General features: G+C 34.9%; 1 protein-coding gene across 1 annotated transcript; it reads right to left on the bottom strand.

Moving 5' to 3' along the window:
- Positions 1-348: 348 nt before the first annotated feature.
- On the bottom strand, positions 349-1,145 carry LOC132659759 (craniofacial development protein 2-like; the record flags this gene model as incomplete). The annotated part of the gene is given in 2 exon segments (XM_060415093.1): positions 349-857; positions 860-1,145. Coding segments are annotated over 2 exon segments (795 nt in total), but the record flags the coding sequence as incomplete, so codon positions are not given.
- Positions 1,146-16,384: the final 15,239 nt, after the last annotated feature.

The following is a 16,384-nucleotide window of genomic DNA, read 5'->3' as shown; positions in this document are numbered from 1 at the left end:
TCTGTTGTTTTCCTCTATTTCTTTGCATTGATCACTGAAGAAGGCTTTCTTATCTCTTCTTGTTATTCTTTGGAACTCGGGATTCAGATGCTTATATCTTTCCTTTTCTCCTTTGCTTTTTGCCTCTCTTCTTTTCACAGCTATTTGTAACGCTTCCTCAGACAGCCATTTTGCTTTTTTGCATTTCTTTTCCATGGGGATGGTCTTGATCCCTGTCTCCTATACAATGTCACAAACCTCATTCCATAGTTCATCAGGCACTCTATCTATCAGATCTAGACCCTTAAATCTATTTCTCACTTCCACTGCATAATCATAAGGGATTTGATTTAGGTCATACCTGAATGGTCTATCGGTTTTCCCTACTTTCCTCAATTTAAGTCTGAATTTGGCAATAAGGAGTTCATGATCTGAGCCGCAGTCAGCTCCCAGTCTTGTTTTTGTTGACTGTATAGAGCTTCTCCATCTTTGGCTGCAAAGAATATAATCACTCTGATTTCGGTGTTGACCATCTGGTGATGTCCATGTGTAGAGTCTTCTCTTGTGTTGTTGGAAGGGGGTGTTTGCTATGACCATTGTGTTCTGTTGGCAAAACTCTATTTGCCCTGCTTCATTCTGCATCCCAAGGCTAAATGTGCCTGTTACTCCAGGTGTTTCTTGACTTCCTACTTTTGCATTCCAGTCCCCTATAATGAAAAGGACATCTTTTTTGGGTGTTAGTTCTAAAAGATCTTGTAGGTCTTCATAAAACCGTTCAACTTCAGTTTCTTCAGCATTACTGGTGGAGGCATAGACTTGGATAACTGTGATATTGAATGGTTTGCCTTGGAGATGAACAGAGATCATTCTGTCGTTTTGAGATTGCATCCAAGTACTGCATTTCGGACTCTTTTGTTGACCATGATGGCTACTCCATTTCTTCCGATGGATTCTTGCCCACAGTAGTAGATGTAATGGTCATCTGAGTTAAATTCACCCATTCCAGTCCATTTTAGTTCGCTGATTCCTAGAATGTCGACATTCACTCTTGCCATCTCTTGTTTGACCACTTCCAATTTGCCTGGATTCATGGACCTGATATTCCAGGTTCCTATGCAATATTGCTCTTTACAGCATCGGACCTTGCTTCTATCACCAATAACATCCACAGCTGGGTATTGTTTTTGCTTTGGCTCCATCCCTTCATTCCCTTTGGAGTTATTTCTCCAGTGATCTCCAGTAGCATATTGGGCACTTAATGACCTGGGGAGTTCCTCTTTTCGTATCCTATCATTTTGCCTTTTCCTAGCTGAAACAAGCTCCTCCCACCTAACAATCATATTTTTCTAACAATCATATTTTTCTCAAGTCCTGATGCACACATGAAACCTCTGCTAGTTAATCAGTGTAGGTTTATACCTCTGGTTATCTTCCCTCCAAAATAAGGTATACTGCCTGAAATCCTTCCCTGTAAAAGAATTTCCTTCCTTCAGAGCCACAGTCTGAATGGATCCAACTGCAGCAGTGCTTTTCTGTCTGATGCTAAAAAACCATGGGCACCAATTGTAAACCAAGTTTGACCTATCTTTCCTTGTCAACCTGTTATAGGACATCTCAGGATAATCCAGCAGAGACTGAAGGATGGTGAGAAATGCATCAGCGACGTAAGCACTGCGAGAGACTGAGGCATGTGTCCATGCCTTTTTCTCACAGTCAAGGAGGCCATCTTGTGCTCTCTATACATTGCAAGTAACCAATGCAAAAATCCCAGTATGCGTCACTTGTTCTCTGAAACTACTCTTGATGGGAAGAATTTGATGGCAAGTCAGAGTCTAACTGGAAAATAGAAACCACTTGAGGATGAAAATAGACTCATTTTAAGGATTTAATCTATGGGAACACTAAGAAGACAAGCAGGGGACAAAGAATATTCAAACGATTATGTAAATATTCATTGAACTTACATCATTTATCTTTGCAGGAGTGTTATGCAGGTTTATTTACTAGAATGAGTTAAGTGGATTTCATGATATTTCAAGATTTCATAAATGCTTATGCTTTGTCTCATAAAGCAATGGCTTAACAAGCCTGATTTCTAAGGAATTCCATTAGAAAATATATTTATTTTTAACATTAGGTTTTTTTTTTTTTTTTTTTTTTTTTTTTAAGATATATCTTTGGTGATGGACAGGGAGTCCTGGCGTGTTGCAATTCATGGGGTCGCAAAGAGTTGGACACGACTGAGCGACCGAACTGAACTGAACTGAACTGATTCCTAATTATCAGTATATATTTAGCTTTGAATAAACCTCCAAACTTCCAGAATTTGACTTTCTCTGACAAAATAATTCTGAGAAAAAACTGGTGTCAGTTGACTAATGGAAAGAAAAAATATGTGTAAACTATTCACCTCACACTGCTCTTTCACATGTCTCAGTGATTTGCATACTTCTTTAAATTCCAAATTAGCATCCCATTTGCAAAATTGGCTATTTGGACCTTTTTACATTCTAAACTGTTGTAAGCTATTATTAATGCATTTACAGCACACTAGCTAGCAATGGCACCTTGATAAATTGTAATCGGCATTAGCTAATTTTCTTTTGTAAGAGCTGTAACTTGTGCGAACCTGTGGATATTGATCATTAGCACAATGATCCATGTCACAAGCATCTCCATTTATTACAACCTCATTTTCATTAATGGCATTAGTAAACACTTTAATTCACTTCCTCGAGTCAACAGAATGTGATAGAGCTTTGTAAATAAATTCAAAGTTTGGGGGGAGACTGAGAAGTGTTTTAAATCTATGCTAATGGTGACACAAAAGCTTATATATTAGATGAGGCATCATTCACAGCATATCAAGTGGATGCTTGATATTTAAAGAAACAGTTTCAATCTTTAAAATTGATGGCTCCTTCTGAATGGTACCTAAAATATGTTATAAATATAATGCATTTTTTCAAATATAAATTTATTGTAAGTGTATATTACATCATGAAATAACTCTTTTTAATCCAGAGTATGAATAAACCCATGCTGAGAAAATGTTTTATTAGAAAATGCTTTCTCATCATGAATGATCCAACTATGTACAATCATCTGAGTACGTATATCTCAGAAGTCTGGAGAACAGAGAAGCTTCTATCTATTAAGAGTACTGGAATAAGGAATTTTATTTCCTTTCACCACTGGAGGGAATGGGAGAAAAATATTGTTTATGATGAAAAACAAATTAGGAGCCCACATGTCAGGACTATCATTTATATTCCCACCATTGTACTTTAAATTATGTAGTATACTGATAACCTATAACTGAAAATACTAGGCTGTGATAGCTTGATAACTAATACATGGCTTATACCCCAAAGGTAGAATAGTTAGAGTGAGAGAAACTTTTAAAATGAACATGTTCACATGCATTCGCGTCTGTAGACATCTTTATTTTACCTGTCTCCATCTAGAATATTTATGGAAATTTAGTCCATGGTTCACTACACCCTGAAATTGCTTAAATGCCACAACTGACCTGACAGAATCCAAGATAGGGAAAGCAGAAATAGAAAACAGAAATCTGATATATAACACAATACGCTGAATGCCTGACTAGGAAATTCTCTACAGCCTCCCTACCCAGACAGCATTGGTAAAGGCAGCACTGACCTCAGGTAATTTTTATCCCTTCATATATTATAAAGTATTGGATTTTATGGCAAAATCCAAATGGACTTTTTTGTCAATGTAATAATTAAAATAATGATAATAACAGTACTAAAACCTTTTCACTATGTAAGTAAGTACATACTATTCTGAACAGCTTATGTAGAAAAATAGCTAACTGCATGGCTCTTGGAAAAAGACTACCTGAGATCACTTATTACTTATACCCCTTTGAGCAAGTTATTTATCCTCTACTGACTTTATCTTTCTCATAGAGCAGGATAATGACATACTTACTGAACATAATAAGAACACTGAATATCTGGGATAGTATATATATATATATATAGTAACATAATATTTATATATATATAGTATCTACATAGTAATATATAATATATAATATTAAGTAATAATAAGTAATATACAGTAATATATAATAATGTTTATATATTACTTCTTTATAAGTTGGACATGACTGAGCACACACATACACACACACACACACAAGTATACCCAATAATTACTGGTTCATATTAGTCTTTTTTGGTATGGTGTGGACATAGTGATATAAACACAAAAACTTTTAACTATTTATTTTGATTAATGAATATGCTCAATAGCTTAAATTTAAGCACTTTCTTGAAAAGAATAAACACAAGTAAATCACTATGTGTGATCACTGTTTCTCAAAGATGTTGGGAATCTACTAAATTGAGTGTATAACATTTTGTTTTTATATATATAGAATTTCCCAGATTGTGTTTAATCTATTATAATGCAGATGGCAACTAAATGACACTGGGTTTCAGCTATTTTGCTGGAAAATAATTTATCTCATGAACAAGGCCATCTCTTCTGTCATAACACACTAACAGAGAGCATTAAAGAGACTCACATTTGGCTCTCTCCTACCTCCATATGGCAACTGGATTAACTTCACTATTTAAAACCTCTTAGTAAATATCATTCACTTGAAAATAACCATTTCAGGAATAAAGAATTGTACTGCCATCTTTACACTGGACATTTATTTTTAGATTAGCAATATAGGCCATTATGTTAAAAATAGGTCCTTAATAAAGCTTCATTTTTGCTATCAACATTTTCTTGAACATATCATAGTTGAGGCTAGCTATACATATGTGTATAGACACTTTGGGGGTATCACTGGGATTATTATGACGCAAAGGAGTTAAAGCGTTAACTAATTCAATCCAGGTCTTCAAATTGTACATTTTGGGAGTGGAAATCTTTCTATAGAGGAAAGTTACTCTTACACTTGAAACCATATTATATGTAAGGAAAAATGAAATGGTTAGTGATACAAGTAGATATACCATAGCAAGTTCTCTAATGTTGCCTATTTTCTCTAAACTATCTACAGCAAGTTCTCAAAACATCACTAAAATGCTCAAAAATTCCCCACTACTATAGTTTTCCTCAATTAGTCCTGCTACTAATTTTGTACAGATTTATAACATTTCTTTATTTCCTTCTTTCTTTTCCCTTCCCTTTCTTTCTTAAGGAAACAAAAAACAAAAAACAAAAACCTGAACTTTATTCAACATTTATTTTCCAGATTGTCCTCAGAATGCCTTTGCACTGGAAAGCATTCATCTCTACTCCTGCTCACATTTGCCACATCTCTCTTCATACTGCATTTAGTTTTTAATCTCCACCAAGTCAGAGCTTGATTAAATACAGTATCCTAGATGTTTTTATCTTTAATTTTTTTTTTTTTGCTTTCCATAGTTGCTCAAAAAACATGTACCACTGTGAAAAATGAAACATACCCCCCAAAAGATGTCCATATCCAACACCCCAGAACTTGTGAATACGTTGTTCCCCTACTTGTAAAAAAGACTTTGCAAAGTGTGGTTAAATTAAAGATCTTGATATGGGAAGATTATCCTGGATTATCTGCACAGGTCCAATGTGATCACAAAAGTCTTCATAAGAAGGATGTAGGAGAATCAGAATCACAGAGAGGGGATGCAAGGAAAGGAGAAAACATCAGAGAGGAAAAGAGAAAATATCAGAGAGGAGAGAAGATGCTATGGAGCCAGCTTTGAAAAGGGAGGAAGCCAAGGAATGTAAGTAGCCCCTAGAGGCTGGGCAAGGCAAGGGAAACAAATTCTCCCCTAGAGCTTCTATAAGGAATACAGTCTTGAGAATCCATGTCACTTTTAACACTCAGAACTATAAGATAATAAATTCACATTGTTTTACACCATAAGGTTGCAGTAATGTGTTTCAGCAGCAATAGGAAACTAATACAGACATACATGAGCACTAGACGAATTCCTACTGACTACTTTCTCACATCTCTTTTTGCTTTTCCTTATCGTAATCACATGCATATTTTCCACACATTGCTTCTTCTCACTTCTCTATCTCCCCATTCATTCACATTTCAAAGAATATTTTTCAGTGACTATGAAGCTTATCCAACTCTATAATTTCCTTTATATATTTACAAATGATAAATGCTAAAAATTATTAGTAAGATTAAAAATAAATTGTCAAAAAAAACCCCATAAAATAGCAACAGTGTGTCTGTCCCATTGATTTGACAGAAATTGTCAGGACATGAGGCACACACACCATTTCATTAAAAAGCAGAATCATTAGTCATATCTTCTGATTTAGATGTGCTCTCTAGAACCAGCAGTAATCCAATTGCTGATTCATTCATTGTGAAAATTTTTTACTATGATAATAAAATTCACACTCTAAAAGATAAACTTGATGTTTATTATAGTTTATAATAATACATTCAATAATAATTGTACTAATAATAGCATTAAAAATAAATACTGAGTACATACTTTATGCCAGTGGTTTAAATTTTATCTGATTTAATGCTCACAACAATTGTCTGAGATACTATTAGTGACTTTTATAAAAGAAGGAACTGAAGCAGAGTAACTGGCCTGAAGTCATATTCACTTAAATTTTGAATGTCCTTGCTATAAAGAGGGAAATTTAATTGTCACAAGTGTTAATATGATCGTAAGCCACTTACTTTATTTATTGAAAGACTATTAAGACATCTGACCCTCTACCAAACTGAAAGCTGTTTGTTTAAAATTCTCACTTTTTAAAGTAATGATTTGAGCAGTATTTAACTTGTCTGAGCAGTAATTGCCTATTCTAACTATCTCTTTCATTCCTAAAGACAAGTTTGTTTTCAATTTAACAAAATATATCATGTTCTTTATTGCCAGTAAATGACATTTAACAGAATGTGGTAAAGATGAAATCGACATAGCCTAGGGGAAAGGGGAGAAAAATGAATTAACTATGCTTCTTTCAAAGTAAAAATTTAAAAAAAAAAACTGTTTTAAGACAAGTTTTTTTTTAAAGTCACACTAGCTTGCTATTATCTTATGATTGACTTATGATATAATTTATGACCGAAGAGAAACACATCAGATTACAGAAGGTGAGGGAACCCACTCACATGCACTGTCTCCTATAGGCTCCTATTCCCACTCTGCCTGTTCACTGACATTACCTATAGTGGCTGCCAAGCAAATGCATTTCTACAGGGAATTTGTCATCTGTTTTTGTTATTGTTTTGCCTGCTGCTTTTACTGAGTTGGCAGCCATGCTAAACACTGACTTCTAGTTATTTTTTTTATGACAACTGAAGAAAAAATAAGTTGTAAACTGTCAATTCTCATCCATCACTGTATTATCATGAATCACTCCAGCCATGGACCTCATCTAATCCATTCTCCAGCCTTCAGGCAGGATTATATTAAGAAAAAAAAAAAAAAAAAAGCAGCCCAAAATCTATTGGATATTTAATTCATTTCAAAAGCTCTAGGGAAAGACTACTGAGATGCTTGGCATTCTTTTAATGTCATATGGCAATTTGGTTTTTTGGTTATTTCATGACTTTAGTAAATATTTATTATTTTTATTAGTTTGTCAGTAGTGATAGAAATAGGATGAGAAACAGAAATTACATCTAAAAGGAGCTAATTAGCACAACTGAGGATATGACTAGGTCACTATATGTTTTTAAACTCAAATCAGGTGACAGCTTAAAAACACTTCATCATAGACAGCTGGGAAGGAAATGGTGGATGAATCTGAGTTGCCAATGCCAAACATGAATTAGTTTTTTGTTTGTTTGTTTGTTTCCTTTAATTTTTACAGGAGTACGGTTTACAATGCTTTAGTTTCTGGTGCACAGCAAAATGAATCAGCCATACACATACACATATCCACTCTTTCTTAGATTCTTTTCCCAAATAGGTCATTACAGAATATTGAGGAGAATTCTTTGTGTAATTCAGTAGGTCCTTACAGTATCAGTTATATATAGTAGAGTGTATTTCTCAATCCCAATCTTCCAATTTGTCCCTCCCTACCCCTTACTCCCTAGTAGGTATAAGTCTGTTCTCTACATCAGCTTTAAACATAACTATGAAAAGTACTACACAGTACAATTTATCCATGGGTTCTAATATGATAGATAAAATTTAGTCAAACTACATCAATATCTTAAAACAAAAAAATACAAGTACCCTGACTCACTGGCTACCAAATCCTTAATCCTATACTTGTATATCTCTTTGGCTTTACAGGTACTGAAGTCTTACTACTCTTAATGTTGGAATTAAGCAATGGTGTGCAGTATTTTGTGGCTACACTGCCTGTAGTAAATCAGCAAGGTGGCCCCGATTCCTTGTCCCCTTATCTATATCCTTTCTCATGTAATTTTCATGTCCTTCTCACAAAGTAGATGGAGTGTGTTTCCCCATAGCTTTACTCTGAATCCAACCTTGTGACTTGCTGTGGCCAGTGAAATGTTAACAGGTAGCAAAATGTCTGTACAATTGGGCTTATGTCCCTTGCAACTCTGATAGCTTTCATAAGAAGACCTGGATAGCTTCCACTCCCCAGTCAAGACCACAGAGCAAGCACATGAAGAACATATATAAAGAGTCCCAGCTTCAGAGAACGTCCGGCCAGACCCACTCCTTGAAGCAGGGCCATTTAGTCATGTCCAGCTGATCACTGCTAATCCATAAACTCATAAACCGAATGAATATCTGCAGCTGAGACTTTGTAATTTACATGGGGCACTGTAATTTACAGTTGCAATAGATACTTGATACACTGTCTTCCCATGATATCTGCTTGCTACTTGAGTAGCTGAAATCCTAATATCTAATTTGCATTTACTAGGTATTTGTTGAATAAATGTGAATGGATGAAATCAATATTACATGAAAATTCCAGAGTATTAGTACATGTTCTTTTGGAAGAAAATGTCTAGTTATGATTTAGCACTGATATTAGAACAATAATAAAACTGTTGATTTTTTTGTGCTTTGCTTCTGTTATTAAAGACAATTTATATTCATGTCTGTGTTTTATAAAAATCCCATTTTTGTGTGCAAAGTCACTTCAGTCGTGGTCTACCCTTTGTGACCCTATGGACTGTAGCCTGCCAGGCTCCTCTGTCCATGGGATTCTCCGGGCAAGAATGCTGTTGTGGGTTGCCATACCCTTTTCAACCCAGGGATCAAACCCTTATGTCTTACATCTTCTGCATTGGCAGATGGCTTCTTTACCACTAGCACCACCTGGGAAACCCCAAAATTCCATCAGGATATATAATTAGGATGCTATGTTGAAAATTGACTTGAAAAAAATTTTTGTCTTGCTGTTGTTTAGTTATCAATTTGACTTACAGTTATTTTCATTGGTTTCTTTTCATATTTGATTTTAGAATGTGCAGTTTGGGTCCTGGTTAAGAAATATTTTCCTGGGCCCTCAAGGATATTGCCCTATATTATTTTCTAGAAGGTGTGTTGATTTGCTTTCACATTTTGATCAACAATTCTTCTGAAGTTGATTTTTGAGAACATTTTCAGTTAGGGGTCAAATTTAACATTTGTTTCCAAATAGCCTCAGAGCAAATTATTCAGGACTGCATGTTCCACTGCTCTGAAATGTCACTTATGCTTTAAACTGGTGTCCTTAATACACAGGTATCTAGTTTAGGATTCTCTATGCTCATCAGTGGATTTATTGGCTTCTATTTGGCTAGTAAGACTCTTAATTACTGTATATTCATGACTTGGTTTTATATAGAACCATTCAGGAAACAAGACAAATGTATTATGAAGAATTGCTACAAATAAAGGGGATGAGCAGGATTCCAAGGGTCTCAAAAGTATCAAATGTAGAAATCAGCGACAACTTTTAGGATAAAGGAGTGTAGAAAAAAAAAAAAAAAAGACAGTGCGTAAAAAAATGTACAGCGCAAGTTGACTACTATGGGTCCTTGATGGCTGCTTCATTGAGTGCTGAGCTTACAAGCCCCCTGCACTCTAATTCACCAGCTGGCATACAGGAAAAAGAAAACACAAAACCATCCCACTACCAGACAGCAAAACACTTTCTCCAGATCTGTCCTAACAGCATCCCCTCAGGTTAATAGCATCAAAGTCTGATATTAAGCCAGCAGGCAAAGGATAAATATTTACATGATCCAACTGCAGGATCAAAAAATCAGGAAACAGATGGGTGGATCGGGAGCTGAGAGACAATAAATTGGTAAAACACAGTCTTGACTGCTGGTAGAATAATTCCTACAAATTTGTTCTTATTTAAGCTCGTTTTAAACCAGACAATCCTAAACGAAATCAATCCTGAATATTCATTGGAAGGACTGATGCTGAAGCTTCAATATTTTGGCCACCTGATGCAAAGAGCTGACTCATTAGATAACACCCTGTTACTGAGAAAGATTGAAGGCAGAAGGAGAAGGGGACAATAGAGGATGAAATGGTTACATGGCATCACCTACTCAGTGGACATAAGTTTGAGCAAGCTCTGGGAATGATGAAGGACAGAGAAGGCTGGCGAGCTGCCATCCACAGGGTCACAAAGAGCTGGACACGACTAAGCGACTGAACAACAATAAAGCTTGTTTTGGATAATTTGAGCTTTCTTACTTTGATATACATTTTAAAATCTGACTGCTAATGTTCAAATAAAAAAACTTGAACTTGAATCAAGAACTATTAAAATATTGCTCAGTTTGAAAACTGATATACTTACAAACTCAAAGCTTCTAATTAATGAACATGATATTCCCTCCTTTACTTATTTTTGATGTCTCTCAATTATGCAATTATAAATATACATATATCATATACTTTTGTTATATTCTTAATTTATAATCTTTCATATTTAAAATCTGAGACTGATTTTTGTGTATAGAAATACAATTTAAAGTGGCAATCTATTCAATCAATTTAACGGTTTATCTGAAGACTCTTGTATTCTTCCAAATCCACAGCCATGTGATTTAGAGATGAGAGGTGACAGCAGATCTATTCTTCCTCTCTATTTACCAATTGTCATTATATATTTATCTTGCTTTATTGCCCTGGCTAAGAATGGTAGAATGTTAAGTATAAGTGATAACAGTAGGTACCTTGTATCTTGTTCATTATCTTAGCTTTGAGCATTTTAAAGTTAACTGTCATATCTTGTAATGGTACCTTTCATCAGATTAACCAATTTCCCTTCTACTTGATTTGCTAAAGACCTGTATTCCAAATAGCCCTTAACTTGATTAAGTAGCTTTCTTAGTTTATTAAAATAGCCATCCCTTTTATCATTTAATTTTGTGAATTAAATTGACTTTCAAATATTAAATAAGCATTCTATTCCTAGAGAAAAGTCAGCTTGATAGTAATTATTCATATTATATGTAAATAGGTTCAATTTAACAACAATTCAAACTGCTTCTGAAATCGAAGTTTATGAATGGGACTAATGTATTTGGCATTTTATATTAATTTAATTTTACTGAGGTAAATATATATGCAGTAAAGTACATAGCTCTTAATTGTATAAGCTGATGAGTTTTTGACACATGTATATACCTGTGTAATCAAAAACACAATCCAGATATACAAAGTTTCTTAGTAAATCTTTCATGGCAGTGCTCCCTACTCTACACAGAAATAATCACTATTTTAATTTTACATCATAAAACAGTTTAATCTGTCCTTTATCTTTACTTAAAATAATTATATAACAAATTCTCTATAGTTGACCATTTGCCCAGGTAAATTCATTTGTTATTTTGTTAATAAAAATATATTAAAAGGTCACTGATTACTAGAATCTTTTAAACATTCTATCTTGTTTTAATATATACAAAATCTAATCAGAGGCAATTTTAAATACTTAAGACACTTGCCACAGTAGATACTGATTTTATATTTCAATAACAAGTGAAGAGCCAAACCTAGAAATATATATTTTAAGACATACGCTTAGTTTTTGAGAGAAAAAATATTTTAGTTGAAAAACCACTGTATAGCTTTGTACTTTTTATATACTGAATTATCACAAGACAACATAGAAAGAGGCAGAGGGTATAGCTAGAAAAGAGAGAGTAAATGTATCTTTAGCTTCGTCTTGGCAGCTCTTCTTTTATGACATTCAAAAACTGCCAGAAAAATAACATAATACATATGATACAAAGGAAAGTCAAGCTGAGGAAAGGAAGTCCATTGCAACCAGAGGAATATCCCTGGCTAGTCAGATCATGGATGAAGCACAAGCTGGAATCAAGATTGCTGGGAGAAATATCAATAACCTCAGATATGCAGATGACACCACCTCTATGGCAGAAAGTGAAGAGGAACTAAGAGCCTCTTGATGAAATGAAAGAGGAAAGTGAAAACGTTGGCTTAAAACTCAACATTAAAAAAACTAAGATCATGGCATCCAGTCCCATCACTTCATGGGAAATAGATGGGGAAACAATGGAAACAGTGAGAGACTTTATTTGCTTGGGTTCCAAAATCACTGCAAATGGTGACTGCAGCCATGAAATTAAAAGATGCTTGCTCCTTGGAAGGAAAGTTATGACCAACCTAGACAGCATACTAAAAAGCAGAGAGATTACTTTGCTGACACAGGTCCCTCTAGTTAAAGCTATGGTTTTTCCAGTAGTCATGTATGGATGTGAGAGTTGGATTATAAAAAAAAAGCTGAGCACCAGAGAATTGATGCTTTTGAACTGTGGTGTTGGAGAAGACCCTTGAGAGTCCCTTGGACTGCCAGGAGATCCAACCAGTCCATCCTAAAGGAAATCAACCCTGAATATTCATTGGAAGGACTGATGCTGAAGCTGAAACTCCAATACTTTGGCCACCTGATGTGAAGAACTGACTCACTGGAAAAGACCCTGATGCTGGGAGAGATTGAAGGCAGGAGGAGAAGGGAGCAACAGAGGATGATACGGCTGGATGGCATCACCAACTCGATGGACATGAGTTTGAGCAAGTTCTGGGAGTTGATGTTGAACAGGGAAGCCTGGCTTGCTTCAGTCCATGGTGTTGGAAAGAGTTTTGGACACGACAGAGACTGGACTGAACCAAACTGAGTCAGATCATGAGAGGGTCTTTCTATTACAAAGATGCCTCTAGTTTCAGAATCTGGATATGGGATGAGAAGAATATCTGACTCAGATTGAGTTCTGATGATGAATTTGTTAAAAATGATTTTCTCATGTTTATGAGTTGAATTCTGTGAGTTTTTAATAGCTAATGAAGGAATTCAAATTTTGAAACCTGTCAATTCTGTCCCAGCATTTACTCTTAAAATCTTATTTATTATCCATACTCTGTTTTTGAATGTCTCATTGATCATTTGGCTTGACTCCTGTCAGCCTCCTCCCTCTACCTTTCCTCCTTTAAAAAAGAAAGAAGTTCAGTGAGACATTGCAATAAAGCAAGAGATTAAACAAATACTCAGATATATATTGGGGCTTCCCCAGCGACCCAGTGGTAAAGAATCTGCCTGAACTTCTAAATATGTTAGCCATTCCTAAAATAAACTTCTTTGTCATAATACTTTTTTTTTTATATATGTGTTGATGATTTCAATTTACTTTTGCATCTGTATTTCTGAGAGATAACTGCCTTGCTTTAGGTTTTTCTTGCAATGCACTTTTTAGATGTTGATATTAATTATGCTGGACTCATAAAATCAGTTTAGAAATGCTATTTTTTGCTTATTTATATTTGGACTATTCATATTATCTGTATCTTTTTCAAATATTTGGAAAATTTGAACAGTGAAGCTCTTCAGAAGTTTTCTTTGTAAGAATAATTTACTGTAGATTTATTTCATAGGTATAGGATATTTAATATTTTCTATTTTCCTTCACTTTTTGATATATTTTTCAAGGGATTTGTCAATTACAAACTTTGTCAAATTAGTTCATATAATACTTAAGAGATTTACAAATTAATCTATTTATCCTTGTAAAATTGACCATCTCGTTAGCAAGAAAAAATCTCTATTTTCCTTATACTTTAAAACATTCAAACAACTTTGTCTGATATTAAAATAGTTATCACTATTTCCTTGGTTTATTTTGTGCAGGTATACTGGTTTTTCATCTATTACTTTCAGTCTTCTTGTGTTTTGTACTCAAAGAACATACAAAGAAATTGTGAGGGTGAAGGGGGTGGTGCCTTATGATAGCCAAAGAGAGAAAATATTTATGATTTCTTTTTGAGTTGTGTGTTGCTTCTTTAGTAACACTTTTCCCCCTCTGGAGATTCAGATTACTGTTTTATTTTTAAGGTCTACTAATTTTATTCAGAGTAAATCCCCATGTCCTTGTAGGTCAGTTTTCCAAACTACATGGCAGATCTTCTCAATATGAAAATGCAGATCGTTTATTTCTCTTGGAAATGGTCTCTTGGAGTATAGTTTTCAGTATTAACTTTGTTTCATTATTTTGTTTTATCCTTTGTAGGAACTCAATGTAACTGTATGGACTTTCCTTCCATGTTTATCACTCCCACTCTAATGGTGTTTGCTTATGTATTTTTTATTTCTTGTTTCCTGCCTTCACTGAATGATCTTTCCTATGTTTTCAGTTGAATCTAGTTTGTCCGTGTGTGTGCTGTGTAATTTGGCCTTCCGTGAAACGATTTTGTATTTTTCATACATGAAAGATACTGGAATATCTTTTATGAGTTTGACAGCCCTTACATCCTATTAACCATATTATCCACCTGTGATTAAAGTTTTTGAGTGTCTTACTTGAAACAGTCTCTTTTACTATATACATGCAAGTGATTGTTTAAGGATGTTTACTATAGATTGATATGGTCCCTTTCGAGATTTGGGGTTTTGGTTTTTTCTGCCCCCCTTGGAAGAGTTACTCATTAGCTAAAATCTTGTAATTCTCACTGTCTGTTTTATTTTTATTGTTGTTTATGTATTCTGCAAGCAGTTTTCTGTCCATTGAGAAATGTCTCATAATTTACAGAAGAAGCAACACCAAGTATAGATGAGAAGGCCGGGATGTTTACTATATTGTTTGGTTCAAGTTCGCCCTCTTCTGTTGTTACAGAGAAGTGCAGTTTCTACAATGGCAGCTTTATTTTGCGGGGAGAATCAACGTGACTTCTACTTGTTTTGAGGCTTTGCTGGTGGGACTGAAGTGGCTTAGCAGCAGCAGCAGCAGCAGCAGCAGCAGCAGCAGCAGCAGCAGCAGCAGCAGCAGCAGCAGACAGTAAAGAATCTGCCTGCTACGCAGGAGACAGGGGTTCAATCCCGGGTCAGGAAGATCCCCTGGAGAAGGGAATGGCAACCCACTCCAGTATTCTTGCCTGGAGAATCCCATGGACAGAGGAGCCTAGTGGTCTACAGTCCATGAGGTGGTCCTCCTCCTCCTCTTTTATTTCTAAAAAACAAAAGATTTATTTTTCCTTTTGCTTCCTTCCCTTACATTCATCATCAACCATCTGAAGTTCTCTCCTTTTTTGGCCCCACTGGTGATTAATTTCTAGCATTGCAGTCTAGTCCAAGTTTTTATTTCAGGATTCAAACCTGTTTCAACAAGTCCCTGGTCTTTCTGATGATATATGTATCTCTGTCAAAACACACTTTGTACCAAAACATCCTCTCATGCTAGCTTTTATAGTTGTGGATATTAATTTCTCTACTTACATGCGAAGTGAGGAGGGAAGGAGAAAGAATGATTAGGTCTCCTAGCATGAATTATGCATGTTTTTATTTGTTCAACTTGTTAATCTGTTTGCTTTGTGGAATACATGTGAAAAGACATGGATTTAGGGACTGTCCATTTTCCTTCACAAACAGAATCCTCCAAAACTTACTTTTAAGTCAGTGTGACATAAAGCAAGATGGACTAGAACAGAGATAGATTGGATTGCATTCACGTATAAAGTAGATGGTATATGCATATGCTTACATGTGAGTAAATATCTATAATCTTTATTTACTGAATTTTACTAAATACTCTTATTGTGGGTAGATTAAAAAAAAAAAAAAAGAGTAAAGAAAAGCATTGTTCCAGAATACTTTTGAGACTTTTTTGTGTGTGTCTAGATTATGAGAAAAGAATTTCTGATGAGAAAAGTAATAACAGCAACACTGAAACAAGTTTGGGTACAACAAACAAAAAAATTCATGTTTTTACCCTGAATGAACTTTTGGGCCAACACAATACTAAACACTGGACATTCAGAAAATGCAGAATAATCTAAAGAAATATTTACAATACTCAGTTCTAACCCAGAATTAAATAACACTATTATTTGACTGTTTTCTTACAAGTTTCTTTAACTTGATGCGTAGGTGAATTTATGCATCTACAAGGTGAAGCAGCTCTGAAATTTATAACATAAATTAGTTATGATATTTAAAG

This window comes from Ovis aries, chromosome 4 (genome assembly GCF_016772045.2).
Source record: "Ovis aries strain OAR_USU_Benz2616 breed Rambouillet chromosome 4, ARS-UI_Ramb_v3.0, whole genome shotgun sequence".
Classification (NCBI taxonomy): domain Eukaryota; kingdom Metazoa; phylum Chordata; class Mammalia; order Artiodactyla; family Bovidae; genus Ovis; species Ovis aries.
The sequence above is the reverse complement of the archived record's forward strand: the minus strand, read 5'-3'. Positions and strand labels throughout refer to the sequence as shown.